The following is a 14,599-nucleotide window of genomic DNA, read 5'->3' on the forward strand; positions in this document are numbered from 1 at the left end:
GGGAATGGCTGTACAAAGAAGGAGGGCTGAGAGAACTCTTGTGCATTTCAGGAAAGATTAATTCCTGTATGGTCTTAAAATCTATTTTTGGGGAAGACCTCAACAAAATAGCTTATGGCTTTGTGACACTTGAAATGACAAAACTGGGAGAGGCACAAAGCGGGCCCATTTTCTGACCATGTCCCCGCATTGCTGGGGGGACGGCACAAGGGAGGCGCCCATTTATGAAGGTGATGGTCCTGAGAAAATTGAGAGGAAAGTCAGGAACCTGACTGCCTGCCAGTGATGCATCAGCCCCAGCAGGGGCTGTCTCTCCTGGCCCGGATGAACTCTGCTCTGGAACATGCCGTGAGTTGCAGCAGTGGGGCCAGGCAGGAGATGGAGGCAGCAGAGCTGTCAGAAACACAACAGCAAGAAGCTTTAAAAACAAGTCTCCTACAGCTCAATGGGTCCTTGCAGCCAGGTCCTGGCTTCCAAACAAGGTCTGAGTTGCAGCAAAAATACAGAGAAAGCTTCCTTCTGCCATCTTGGACGCCTGAGCATCTGTGCCCTGCTTTCCGCTCCCTGGGCAGAGATCAATGTCTTCTCCTTTCCAGAGATTCCCCTGGCCCCCTTGTCCAGAAACACACACACAAACCAAGCCAAAATAAATAACTGTACATTGCAGTTGGATTGATTTCCTGGTATTCTCTCAACAGCACAGGACACATTACATTTTTTAAATGTAGGAATGACTGATTTTGTTTCAGGAGGAATAGCAGCAAGGACATGTGGCTCATAAATTGAAGTCCTCGATTCTTGACCCTGCTGTGTAATTAATTTCATAAACTGCTCAACTCTGGCTTTAAGCTGTTTAGGTTTCTCATCCTGTTACTCTACGTGGCAGACTGGTTCGGAGTCTAAATATATTTGTAATCACTCTATTCCCATCTTGTTTTGTCAATCATTGGCCTTGGGTTGATATAGTTTTCTTTCTCATTTTAGTTTTTCTCACTTATTCTTCTGAGGAAGCAATACCTGTGTAAGCCCTTGGTCTCTTAAGTTTAGCAAGGTAACTTGTTTAGTCTCTGCTCATGACACAGACTCTCGATTCCTATAAATAACCTCAGAGCTGTCTCTTCGTTAAATCCTCTCTGAATGAGCCATTCCTGAACACTGGTGATCATAATTGCAGATAATATTCCAGACGAAATCTTGACAGTGCTTTCCACAGTAGCATTAATATTTTATGTTCCTTAAACTCTTATATTCCATGAACAGATTCTGGTCTCAGAGTGCCTCATTTTTTCTTCTGTTTAATGCTTTGAGAAATTGGTCCTTAGGTTAGGACTGGTGGAGGGCTGTTTCCGTACTCTAAACTGACATTTTGTCAAGAAGCTTCTGTCAAACATGGATTTATTTTATATTTTCCCTAAAGAAAACAGCTCTTTTTGAAAAAGAAAAATTGAAAGGAACACTTCAGTTTTAAGAAAACTTCTATTTTCTATTCAAGTAATAGATGTAACAAGAAATTAATGATACTGAGGTGCTTCAGATGAATAGACAGCAAATAGAACACTAAAGGAAGGGGAAAATAAATGTTCTTAAATAGTGATTGGAGAGTGTAGGCTAGGGAATGGTGAGCTTTAGATACTGTTTTTGCAGATTGTAACAGCTTGATAGTTACGTAAGATGCACAGAATCCTTGGCAAAACAGGGTTTTTCGCATAGGCCAGCAAGCAGGCAGAATACGTGCGTAGGGGATAGCTATTCTGGTTGTAATCGGCAAGTGCGTGATGTTGGAGTGGGTCCATCTAGGATCTTAGAATCGTGATCAAGAGAAGATAACCTTTAGGGGTTATCAGGAGGGGGAAAAATATATGTTGATGTGTAGAAATAGCCTTTCATAAAGCTCCTAATTTTTCTCCTTCACTTCCAAACTTTGCATGTCCTTTGAAAGCCTTGTTCAGCGAGCAAAACATGGAATTTCAAGTTTAAATTTATAGAGACTCGATCATTCTTGCATTCTTGAAAAGAATTTATACTAAATCTTCCTGGCATGTGCGGTCATTATGGAGATCATTATAGATCGTAATATAACAGTCACTTTTAAATTAAGGTGCCATTAATTCATACTTCAAAGATTCTAATTTATAAGAAACAAATCTCTGTCATTATTCTGTGCCATGTTTGGTTAGAGAGTCCTTCCTAAAAATGGACAGCTGGGATCCTAGTGAAGAAGCAGCAGATTATAAACCACGAGAGTACTGGCCGTCAGAGCTTTGCAGTAAGTTTGACTGTAAGCATACGTCACCTCCTTGTTTGACAGGAAATAGTTTTCTCTTTCCTTTTTCAGATACTCTATGGGTACCTCAAGCTTGTAAGATCCTCTCAGTGCTGGTTTTATAGCGACACGACCACACAGACAGTGTCTCTGTTCTGCCTGCGGTTCAGCTTTATGGCTGTCAGCTCTTACAAACCTTTATAATAGCTGCAAACAACAAAACAACAACAGTCTCAACTGTGTCTTGCAAAGATTATTCTGTTGCATAGAAACCGGGGTGCTGATGGGCGATGTTTCTAATTGCCGCATGAAGCTGTGCACCCACCAGTCCCTATAAGGCTATTTGGCAAGATGGGCCTGTTGTCCAAAATAAACCATCTGAATCTGACTGAAGGTGAACTGACCTATTGAATTTAAGAATTCTTCATAATGTTATAACTGATGATACTAATAAGCTACTAGACCGTATTTTCATTAACACTGTTAGACCTAAATTGAAAAACTCTGATTTTAGTGATGATTGAAACTATTCTTTCTCTTATTTTTGCTTGTTTATTAATTTGTAAGAACTTTATGGAGGACTGGAGTTGGAAATCTGTATGCAAATATAAACAATCATTTAGAACTTTTACATCATTAATTTAAAAGTGAAATGATGAGCATGTTAAGAAATGAAACCTTTTGGTGAGAACTGCACAGGAATTTATATTATGAACCAAAATGATTTGTTCTTTTGTGTAAAAGACGTCTGATTAAGGTCAGCCTGTGAGCAGAAATGGTTCCAATCTGCAACTGAAAAACTGCACCACTGTCTGCACTAGAGATTAGAGCTGGCTTGTTTTTATTCACATTTGGTCAACAGATGGTTCAACTACTCTGAGGGCATTCTGGCAATGTAGAAGTCTGCACATCAATGACAAAAAACCATCATATGAATAAGTAAAATGTCAGCGTTCATCTGAGTAGAATGAATACCCAGTGTCAGCTTCTCAAAAAGTAGCGTAGCTGGTGTACTTGAAAGGAGGAAACCTTGCAAAACATGATATTATTGCTAAATTAGCCGATATCATTCATTCTGATAAGACTGAAAGAACAGAAGGACTGTGAGGCTTATAAAAAAGATAATGTTATTGGCCTTTGGCCAGAGCAGCTAGCTAATATTTGCTATCTCACTGGATTGTTACCTTAGAAATAAAAAAAAAAAAAAAAAAGATACGCTGTGAATAATTCTTCTGCTCAGTTGCATTTGCCAATAACGGTACACAAAAGTAATGTTTCCCTAAACGCAGTAGGAATAAACAACAGCAGGCAGTTTCTGGTCTGGTATGCCTGGGAATACTGGCTCTTTTTTCAAGGTCACAGTTTTAATACACAGCGTAACTGGCAATAGGCCTTAACGTATTGCTCGCTCTCTCCTGCCTTCGCATCACCACACACCTGTGCCACAGCAGTTTCCCCTTCTCCAGTCCCTGTCCAGCTGGGCTGCTTTTCCAGCTCTGTCAAGGGGTTGAGACAACTTGAAAGGAAAAGAACAGAAAACATGAAAGGAAAGGTGAGAAGAACTGTTGCATCCACACAGCTGAAGAAGCAGCTGTACAGAGGTGACAATTTGGATGAGGACAGGGAGAATGGGGAGGAGCATGAGGACCTTCAGCTGGAATTGGCACTCGGGATATTTTGTTGTGAAACTCAGCGTCTTTGTGGTTGTGTCCATCACTACCTCTCTGGCTTTTGATCTCCTCTTACCCATACTCACACAACTTAAACGAGCTGTAGAACCCAGACCCTTTATTTGTGGTCAGCCTTGGAGACATCTCCTAAGCCACTGGGATTTAATTTCTGATCCACCTTGAATGGGACCAGTGTTTCATAGGTGGCTTCCATCACTCCTAGGGGTCCTAATGTGCAGAGGAGCAGAACTCTCTCTTCTGTTCAGCCTCCATTCAGGAGGGTTAGCGTTATTACCCGTTTTAACGTGGTTGATCGATGTGTGTAGATCAAAGACAACTTTTGCTGGTGTCTGTTAACACCTCCTAAAATGAAAGTGCGAACCTTCCTTCTCTCACTGGTGGAACTGAAGTTGATTACGGTTTTGTGAGATGGTAGTGCCTTCACATTGTGGCATACACTTGCTTTTTATATCTCTGAAAGGGCAGAGAAGGGTGAATGTGTTCAGCAGCTGTGCCTGTATAAACAAATGTACTGGCACACACTGCTGCACCTATAACATGGGGAGTAAATACTAGTAATGTGTTTGACAGTCTGTCTAAATTGCACAGACCCGACAATTGGCCAGAAATATAGCAGTTTGTTGTTTTTTTTTTTCTAATTTAACTGATTTTGTTCCTAAATGACAGTAATTTTATCATTACAGAGTATTGGTTCCACTATGTGTAATACAGCAGTATTTGGTTACACTGTTGGCAAGGTGATGGCTTTTGCACACATTTGTTTTTAATTTTTGTAACTGAGCTCCGATAGGATTTTAACAATGCAACTAACTACTGTGCGTATTCAAAAGATAAAAGAGTGCCCTTAATGTGTTATTCATAACATGGAGTATGAGAATATTGTAAGGCCAGGCTTGTCTTTAAATATTAATTTCATGGTAGCAATGGGTGCATTAGACCCTTGTAAAGAACAAAACCACTGAATGCAACTCTTAATTTTTTTCCATAAAGTTGACTTCTATAAATATTTTCATTTTCTAGAATGGAGGAGACAGTGAGAAATCTGCTGCAGAGCCAAGGATCCCCAGGCCAGAATGGAGAAGGAACTGTCAATATCATGAAGGTATATCAGGTATCAGTGACTTATTAACCTGTTTTCTTGTGATAGAAAAGTTTTTCAAAACAAAAATTGCACTGCTGTTGTAAACATGTCTGGCATTGTTTCCTCTATTTGTTTATTAGTTATGAGTAGTTGTGAGTGGTGATTGGTACCATCTACATTTTTGCAGATGTTCTCTCAACACAGTTCAAGGTTTTTCATTTTTGTTGTCATTGTGTTTTCTGCAGTTGTTGCTCCTCACATTTAGCAGGGGACAGAGAAACTAGTTTTGAAGACCTTATTAAAGCACCTAATAGTTTAATTAATATATTTCAGCATCTGTAGAAAGCATAGATGCTTTTAAAAAACTTGATCTTCGGACTGTGATGGATAATTTTATCCAGTCATATTCTTAGTGGGTATGAGGTTTCCATATCAAGCTCCATAGTTTCTTATCCCTGCTTGTGGCAGGTGCCTTTTATCAGCCTCACTTCGGGTAGAGAGGGAGTGTCTCAGGACAGAATTTAGGAGAGTAAAGAATTCGGAGGTTTTTCAAAGGGAACCAGGTCTGTTTATGCTCTTTATAAGTAACGGCAGTTTTACTTTTTCCTAATGTACTGCTGTATTCTGGAAGCCTTGAACCTGAGGTAGTGGAAAGCCTTTTTAAGTCTGGAAACAGGAATGAGATACATCCCAGTTAATCAGATATTCTGCACAAGAATTCTTAAAAAAAAAAAGCATAATGAAGTCAGTCCTATCCTGTATCTTTTTAAGCAGAATATGCATCCCTTATAAAGATATAAAATGCTGAAATAATATATTAAAGTCTATACTAGGTAGTGATCCTTCAGATAAAACACTTTTTAAAAATTGTAGTTATATTAGTCCATTCTTAAAGCTGATGGATCAAAAATACAGCAATATAGCTAAACAAAAATTAAAGAGTATTTATAACTGTAATTAAATTTTCATTTTAAACTTGGATTGAAGTTAAAAGAATCTTTGAGATTAACCTTCCAAAATAATCAATTTTTCTTGTTAAAATGATAGCCTGTAAAATTTAATTTCCGGACAAATTAAACTTTTTGTTGAAGTTATAATAGGACATTGTGCTTTTAGAAACTGGTCATAAAAGCATCGATATTTTACTCGCTACTCCTTTGGAATGCAGATACAAAACTCAGTTCCCTCCTCTTGGTTCAGAGTTTAAATCCGTAGTTTCTACTCACTCCTGCGGCCATACAGTGGGTGTTCTGAAGTGGGCTTGATGTCAGTCTGTCCTTTGGGTGGATTACTTCTCTGTCTGTGTATAATGGACAGCTGGAATGATTTTAGTATCTGCTTTTCTGTATGCTGTCTTGCCATGGAAACCACAGTAAGGTGGTACCACAATTAGACTTTAGTTTCTTTGAGTTTTGTTTTTGTACTCTCAACAAGAAAAGCAAAAAAGGACTTCAGTTTCTTTCCATCAAACTGAGGGTTTGAGTATTCTTTATTTTTCTTTTGGGCACTAAAGTGGAAAAAAAATTAGCTATGTGGTCTTTTGAAATTTGAAATTTTGTGTTCTGTTCATGAGTCTTCTGTTCATGACTCAGAAGCAATGGTTTTTCCTTTCCTCGAGGAATAGCTAGGCTACTGCATCATATACCAGTCTGTGACTGGTGAAACAGTTCAAAAATACGGCACATTTCCATGAACATTGTGGGTTTTTTTTCTGAGTGTCTCTTTGACTTATTCATCCTCACATCCCTTGTGTTCACTTTTATGACAAACTTCTGAACAAATAGTTTATTTTCTGGGAATTTCAAGGAATGGCACATTCACATGCAGCCCATTCCTGCCCTCATATGGTTACGTGCCACGTAGATCAGAACTGGTTTCACTCGATGTATGTTTGTTATTCAGTCACACAGTAAGAACTATGCAGTGGAATTTAGGCAACAACCATATGTAATCATGAAAGCTACTACCTGAAAGGCTCCTCAAAACAAATAGTTGGCAAAAAATCTGTGATCTTAAATGTTCACAAAGTATTTTAACATTGAAAAACATATTTTAAAAACATTATATAAATAATTGATATCGTATTGGAACCAACTGTGTGGAAAACATGGACAAACATATCATCTAAATATATGATGAATTTTGTTGCAAATCCTGTGCCCAGGTTTGACAAGGGACATCAATATTGCAATAGAAGCATTTTATTTGTATCTCTCCAAATGCATTCGGACAGTTTTTTGATGTATTTATAAGGGTAATTCACAAATGGGAATAAAACTTGAGTGTGCAACCTAGGTAATGTTTCTTAAAAACACTCATGTATTCAGGTTTTTGGGGAAATGATAGCCATATTATCATGTTGTATTTGTAAATGAACTGTAGATCTGAGCTAACACGTGAAAAAAAATTATTTGATCTGAATTCCAAGTGATATATATATCTATCTTCATATAAATACACAAAACTTAATGAATGTATAAATGCTAACATTGTTTTGAAAGTCATTCTCTACAATCCATTACCTTACAGAACATATTCTGAATCATGCCTGTTCTCTGTGATTACTATGATATGATCAGAACAATGTGATCAGTACTCAGTGCAATAGGTGTCGGATTTTACTGCGGTTTCACACTCATGTGTTTCATAACAAATGAGGACATGACCTGAGTGACCTCCAGTGTGACAAATTCTGACACCATGCTAAGTTAGTTTTAGTATATGAAGCCTATTCAAATTAGCATCTGAATAGTCATAGAAGATACCTCTGTGCAATAAACACTTTTGATCTATTGGCTGTTGGCTACATGTTCAGTTTTTACAAATCTAATTATTGCTGTGGGATATATGAAATGGAGTTCTTATTATAGTATCAATATGCCTGACTCTAGAATGAATATTCGTGCTAATGAACATTAAATGTTGCATAGTGATCATCTTAGAATAATAATAATAAGATGGAGCCCAGAGCGTGCACTGCTGTTGCAATATTGTGTTAGGTCTTGCCAGGATTCTTACTTGAAGCAAAATATTCTAACCCTTTCCATAGAGCTAACTGCCCTATGGGAATTTAGTTTGCTGGCCTTACAGATGGATGATGTGATTTCTTTAGGGTAAATGAATTTAGAAGCAGGATTGTAAATAAAATTCTCCTCTGTTATCATTTTACATAATAATAACTGAGGGAAGATTTATAATGAATACTCATGTAAATGTAGACAAGAGTATGTGTGATTTGAATTGCCATGAACCATTGTATTTCTTGCTTAAAAGTTTGCTTGACTGAAAGGCTCTAGTGTGTAAGACCTTTTGTGGTGTTTCTGAGAAGCATTGCCCACCTGAAAGTAAGACCATGAAAGGCCAAAACAATACCTCATATATTAATCTTTTTCTCATTCAAGACACAAATAGTTTATCTAAGGAGAGTGATCCTCAGAAATAGTTGTGTGCTGTACTTGAACCCAAGACATTAAAACAAGCACCCTGTGGACTTTAATTTCTAAATTTACGCTTGGACTCGAAGACATTAAAAGTCTTTTCCAGCCTAAATGATTCTGTGCTTCTGAGTTTGTCCTTGTGATTTGGATGTCAGAACCTAGAGTCTCTTTCCTGTTGGATCACAATTCTGGATATCTGGGTAGAGTCTTACATGATTACAGATCACTGGAAGTCTTTCAAGGTTTTTTTTTAGCTCCTTTGTCTTTATGTCAGTGTACAGTGATCACAATGGATGAGAAATAGAGTTTGTTTAAGTTCACAATTTGTTATAATTCTGGAACTGTCAGTATATGTGCACTAAAGCTCAGGACAGACATGGTGCTGTCGCATCGGAGAGGAAGGATGATCTGCTCCTTAAAGTACCATGTTTGAGAGACTAGATTTTGAACCTTGCGTTTACCACAAATTTCTCCATTTCCTTGTACAAATTCACTTTATCCGTCCATCTTCAACCTTTGTCTCTAAAAAGAGGATAACAGCATACAATTTAATCTCAGGTATATTTAAGATGTCATCAATATATATGAGCTTCTGCTTCTGTGGTAACAGGAACTGTTCTAAGTACTGAGCCAGATAATGAAGAGATTAAAAAAAAAGGCTTTTCATATTTCCTTGTAAACTTGGAAAAAGGCTTACTTCCCCTTAGGAGTTTGGTTAACATATATATGTTAAATACTTTTAATAGAAAAGGAATCAATTTCAAAGTGGAGCATGGATGGTCTTCAAGCAGGGCTATCCTGTCTTGTATTTAAAAATTTGGAAATGAGTTTTTGATTTTGGAAATCTGAGGATTTTGATACATGAACTTGTATGAAAACCTCATGAGTGCAGGCTTTGTAACCTTTTCAGAACCCTACTGTGCTTCTTTGAGATTTACACTCCAAACAAATACTGCTGTGAGGACCAGGCGTGTTGATCAGCAGGAACTGAAATCCTGGGTTTTAGACAGCCTGGAACCCACCCTATCTAATGCTACAGGCCAGATCATCCCTCAACTTCTGTGCCAGTGCAGGGTGTCTCTGACTGCACTGGTTCACCAGCTGGCATGGTCTAAGAGTGCCCTTTATTTTCATAATGGTGGACAGTGCAGGCCTTTAGAAATTAACTGCACAAGTCCAAGAGCGGAAAGATGAGTAACGAGGTAGAGGTTTTGTCAAGGAGAACGATCCCTGTGCTGAGGCAAGTGCTGTTGAGTCTGCACCAAGGCAGGTCTAGCTGAAAGACTTGCTGGAGATTACAGGCAGCCTTTGGCCCTGGGTGCAATGGAGAAGAGCAACTTGATTCCTTCCATTTCTTTCTATAAGTGATATGTATCCTCTCTCATTTTGCTCCACTGCACCCATCTGGCTACACTGACATCAAAAAAGGTGGCAGGCAGTTTGAGCATTTGCAGCCTAAGGATTTGGATGGGCTCTTCTTGCTGAGTAAGGGCCATGACTATGGTTCAGCTCTGTTTTTTCCTCACTCTGGAGGGATGACAGGGTTTTGAGAAGTAATGGCTTCAGAAGAGACACTTTAGTGGGCACCATGAGAAGAATGGCACACAGGTCCATGGAGATCATCTGTCCCAGGTGCAGGGCATCACGACCGGTACAATCATTAACTCATAGTGCAGCTTCAGGGGAGAAGTGACTTTGAACATAAGAAAGTTCAGTTCCATTTCCTGCCCTCTTACTGAATATAAATGTGTGTACATGTGCTTGTCTTATCCAAAGCTAAGATAGAAAATTTATTATAAAGACTCAATACTGGTAACTTCAATACAAAGATGAAATAATGTCAGTCCTTCAAGACTTCTAGCTCTCAGTAGTGAAGTCTGAAAGTTTTGCCAACTGCTTTCCGAAGCAGATGTCGGAGAGGTGTGACTGCGTAAGTGATGCAGGCACATTTCAGGTGACATTGATGGCCTGATCAACCCGATTTTTTGTCTGCGTGCTTTCTGAGACTGAAATGTAGAACAGTTGTTGTGACTGTCACTTCTAATTTGCACAGCCGTTGGTGTCAACAGCTCTTTCATGAGAAGAAAAACTGTATCTATTGGCAATACAGTTTTATCTTAACACAAAATTATACAAGCTTAGTGTTTAGGCCATTGATATGTAGCATTTTATAGGTGAGGCATGGACATGAATTGAAAAAAAGGCACTGGCTGAATTCCCTAGCTGAAATCCACATAGGATTTCTAATGCTAACTTTTATTGCAGAAAAAGGAAATATATCCTTAAAATTAAACTTACATCTCTGGATTGGAATTGCACACAGGAGGCTGCATTAACCAGGCCTCCTAAGCTACTAAGGAGAATATTACTAGGCAAAGTTTAGCAGTTTTCTGTCTCCCAGAGAAGGAGAGGAGAGGAGCCATCCACACTCCTGGGAGCTCCACCGGAAAGCCCAAACTGTCAAGGACACGGGCATTTGCTGTGGGACTACTTCATACAGAGACATCCAGGGCTAGCTTGGTAACAGCTAACTCCAGCTTTTCTTCTGGTAGATTTCCACCACTGTGCAAAGATTCTGATAAATATTTGTTCCCTTATTTAACTAAATTGAAGTTGGATTCTTGCCCCCAAAGGAGAGTGGTGGCGCTCTTCAGACACTGTTCAGAAATTACAGTTGTGTTGCAAGGAACATACATGCAAATAGCTTTCCCTTGTTGATTGTTTGTTATGCAGTAACAAATCAATGGAGTTATGTTTAACACAATGAAATCTCATAACTAAAATGTGCCATTTGCGTGCCTGTTGCTCAGAAAACAAGATGTTCTTTCCTTCCCAGAACCCTCTATATATCTACAGTAATGAGAGCTGAAGATTGACTGATTTGATGATACTGTTATCTATTATACTGATTGTAATTCTACGTTGGGATTTTCCTCTACAATGTAATGTTTCTGTCTTCTGCTACGTTTTTCTTCTAATTCCTACTTTTGGAATGAATCCACAAAAATCAGTTCATATACATGGCCTGAACCCTGTACATATGAAACAGGTGCAATGGAAATGCAGAGACGGTCTTTGGAAAGCAAGATGACGACACAGTTCACAGCCTGACTGACACAGGGCATCCTAATGCATGGAGGGCCTTCACCTTTATCCACAGCACGTTGTCTGCAGCCTTCATCTTGCCTGTAATGGTGTTCTTCTGGCTGCCTTTTTTCTAATTCAGAGATGTATTTGAGAGAAAAGAGGATGGCTCTAACACACCTCTGCTTGGTCTCCTGCACTTTGTAGCAAATACCAGTTCTAAGATAATCTGTCTGCTGCTCAGAGAGATGCTGGTGTCTTTGTATGTGAAGGCCAACTTGTTGCTCTTTATCGACATGTGTTCCTCACGCAGGTCAAATCAGGGCTACCAGCCGCAGGGCTGTGCTGGCACGCAGGCGGAGGGCAGCCCACGCTTTGGCTGTGTGCGAAAGGAAGCCTACACGGCTGCTGCGACACTCGTGCCTTGGGACCTAGCGGCACTTCCAGCCCCGCTCTGTTTGTCAGCAGAGCAATGAGATCCCCAAGGAGTTGTTGTCATCACCCATCTGGCAACAGCTTTTAGAGCTCCGGGTCTGTAGAGTGTCTCCTGGATCTTGACCAAAAGGTGATTCTGATGAGGGAGTCTTACCTATCTGCAGCCTGTTGAGATCCCCATCAGGATTCAGACGTGCCCTGTTGACCTGACACAGCATTGCCCATCCTGGGCTGATGTTGAAGAGGTTCTGGTTGGGCAAGAGGGTCTGGCAAGGAAATAAGAAGCATTTTCATGTATCGAATCCTTTGCATTTTCTGAGTAAGAGTAATGAATAAGAAATAAAATAGAGACCATTTACTGCAATCAGCTGTCTAATGGCTGAAGTTTTTCAACAGAAAAGTTGAAAAACCAGTTTGTATTCCTTGATATTCCAAGATTGGGTCTTATATATCACCAAGTCACTTGCTCTTTCCTATTTCCACATCTCCATAAAAGACATTGTTCACTCTGCATTTTGAACTGATTAATTTGTTTTCAAATCAGCAGAAAGCAATGCTATTTTTTAAACTCTAAAAAGTTGAAAAAAAATCTAAAATTTGGCTTATTTTCTGAGGAAGAAAAAAAGAAGATTATGCTGCATTCACAAACATTCTGTCTTTGAAAATTATTTTAACAGGAGAACGCACTTACCAGCATACCAGTATTTGTTTTGGAAAGAATGGGCACTGCTGATGAAGAAAAGTATTTTAATTTCAGTTAAATACATTTAATATAAACTATAATAACCTATTTTTAAAGTTTAAGTTTTGATCTGATCCAGAATGATTGTTCCTACATTTTATTTTTGTCTAAAGATGCATTCTGAGCTTCTTTCAGAAGTTTTCCTGACAAGATCTTGACACAAACCAACTATTCTCTGGCGTTTGCAGAAAATTACTGGGTCATGTAATAGTATGCCAATTTTTTTGTCCTAATCCAACTGTGCTTATGATGAGAACTAGTCAGTTAATATATCGCTGTCATACCAAAGCAGTAGTTAATACTCATCTTCAGGTATGTCCTTTAGAGCCTCTTTGTGTGGCCCTAAAGAGGCCATCTATGGAAAACTGGATCAACAAGTATAAGTAGTTAGAAGACTTACTGCTGGGAAAAAAAAAAATTCAAAGTTTTTCATTTCATTAAAAAGAGAAATTTGGCCTTCATCCAAGTAGTGAAAAGACATTATTAAAAAAAAATGAAAGTGAAGGGCTGCAAAGGGAAGAAAAACTGCCTTATTTCTAGCAATTTAAATCCAGAGTAATTCTAGTGCCTTAATTGCTGTTACATAAAATTTACTGGATTTAGTTTTCAGAATAGTTTTGCTTGTTTGTACTTCAGTCAAAGGTAGGTATTTTAATACCGTCACTTTAGTCAAGTGTAGTTACTTTAATACTTAAAAAATCCTTCAGGAAAGTTTAATGCTGCATATAGGTTTCCTGGAAGGAAAGATGATTACTTTAAGTATGGTACGGTAATGAACCAATTTATAAGAGAATACTTACGTGAAAAATCACACTGCGTATTCTTCATATACACAGATGAAGAAGGAACAGCTTAGCTTCTACAGGATTTTTTTTTTCCTGCTGATCACTGCTATTCAGTGTAGCTGAAGTCTTCCATTTTGGAAAGGCAATAGGACAATAAACATGATGAGCTGCTCCCACACAGCCCTGCCACCACCATGCCTGAAATCTGGCTTGGCAGAGCCACCTCCAGAACGGTCAGTCTTTGATTTTGCTTCTGACAGACAAAGTGCCAGGGGCGAGGGTGCTGTTGATAATGTGAATATCGATTCACTAAACACAGGATGGTGTCAAGAGCAATATTTGGTCACTAGGTTAACATAGTTCACTTTGACACCCCGGACTGACGTTCACATGGGGACTTGAAGATCAAGAAACTCCGCCTACTCTTACTAATCTGATAAGTACAATTCACAGTGAGTTTCACTGTGCAGGTTTTCTTCTTTTGCAGTCCTTTTTGATCTGAACTTTTTCAAAAGAAATAGATGTTTCTGATGCATGGAACGAACAATAAAAGCATCATCAAGAAATTTATTAATGTTACTGCAGAACTGTCCAATAGAGGTGATAGCTTGTGCTGATGAGGAGTGTTTTGAGTGAAGAATAATGCGTAGTACATTTAGATTGATATGCGAGTGGTAGGAGGCTCATATGAGAAACGTAAAGAAAGTACTTTGTTCTCTTATCCATCACACGTATTTAATCTAGGGAATGTTACTGCTCACTCTGATCACTTTGTAAGTGAAATCCAAAGATGAAAAATAAGACTTTTATATGATATTCCTGACAACGGTAATGTTAAACTGTGAACAATTTTGATTGTTCCTGTAAAATTTTGTGATATATGTATGTTCCTTTCTTTTCCTTCAGTTTTGGTCAGCTTGTTCTGAACAAAAGCTATTAGCTAAACAAAAATATATTATTATTACGCTTGCTGATGTGCTATCTAAAGCAAAGATATATTTTAGTTTGTCCTTCTGCTGGGAGAAAATAAAGCAAGAAAAAACAGCTGAATACATGGATAGAAGTAAGCAAGGTAAAATCA

At 38.6% G+C, this 14,599-nt stretch overlaps 1 protein-coding gene across 1 annotated transcript in view; it reads left to right on the top strand.

Annotated features, from left to right (window-relative positions):
* NCKAP5 (NCK associated protein 5) overlaps positions 1 to 14,599 on the top strand; it is a 398,473-nt gene that overhangs the window by 249,711 nt on the left and 134,163 nt on the right. The window contains exon 6 of the mRNA XM_086751339.1: positions 4,975 to 5,065. Coding sequence (XP_086607465.1) covers positions 4,975 to 5,065 — 91 coding nt within the window. The remainder of the gene's footprint in view (positions 1 to 4,974; positions 5,066 to 14,599) is intronic.

This window comes from Chlamydotis macqueenii, chromosome 6 (genome assembly GCF_036417535.1).
Source record: "Chlamydotis macqueenii isolate bChlMac1 chromosome 6, bChlMac1.mat, whole genome shotgun sequence".
Taxonomy (NCBI): Eukaryota; Metazoa; Chordata; class Aves; order Otidiformes; family Otididae; genus Chlamydotis; species Chlamydotis macqueenii.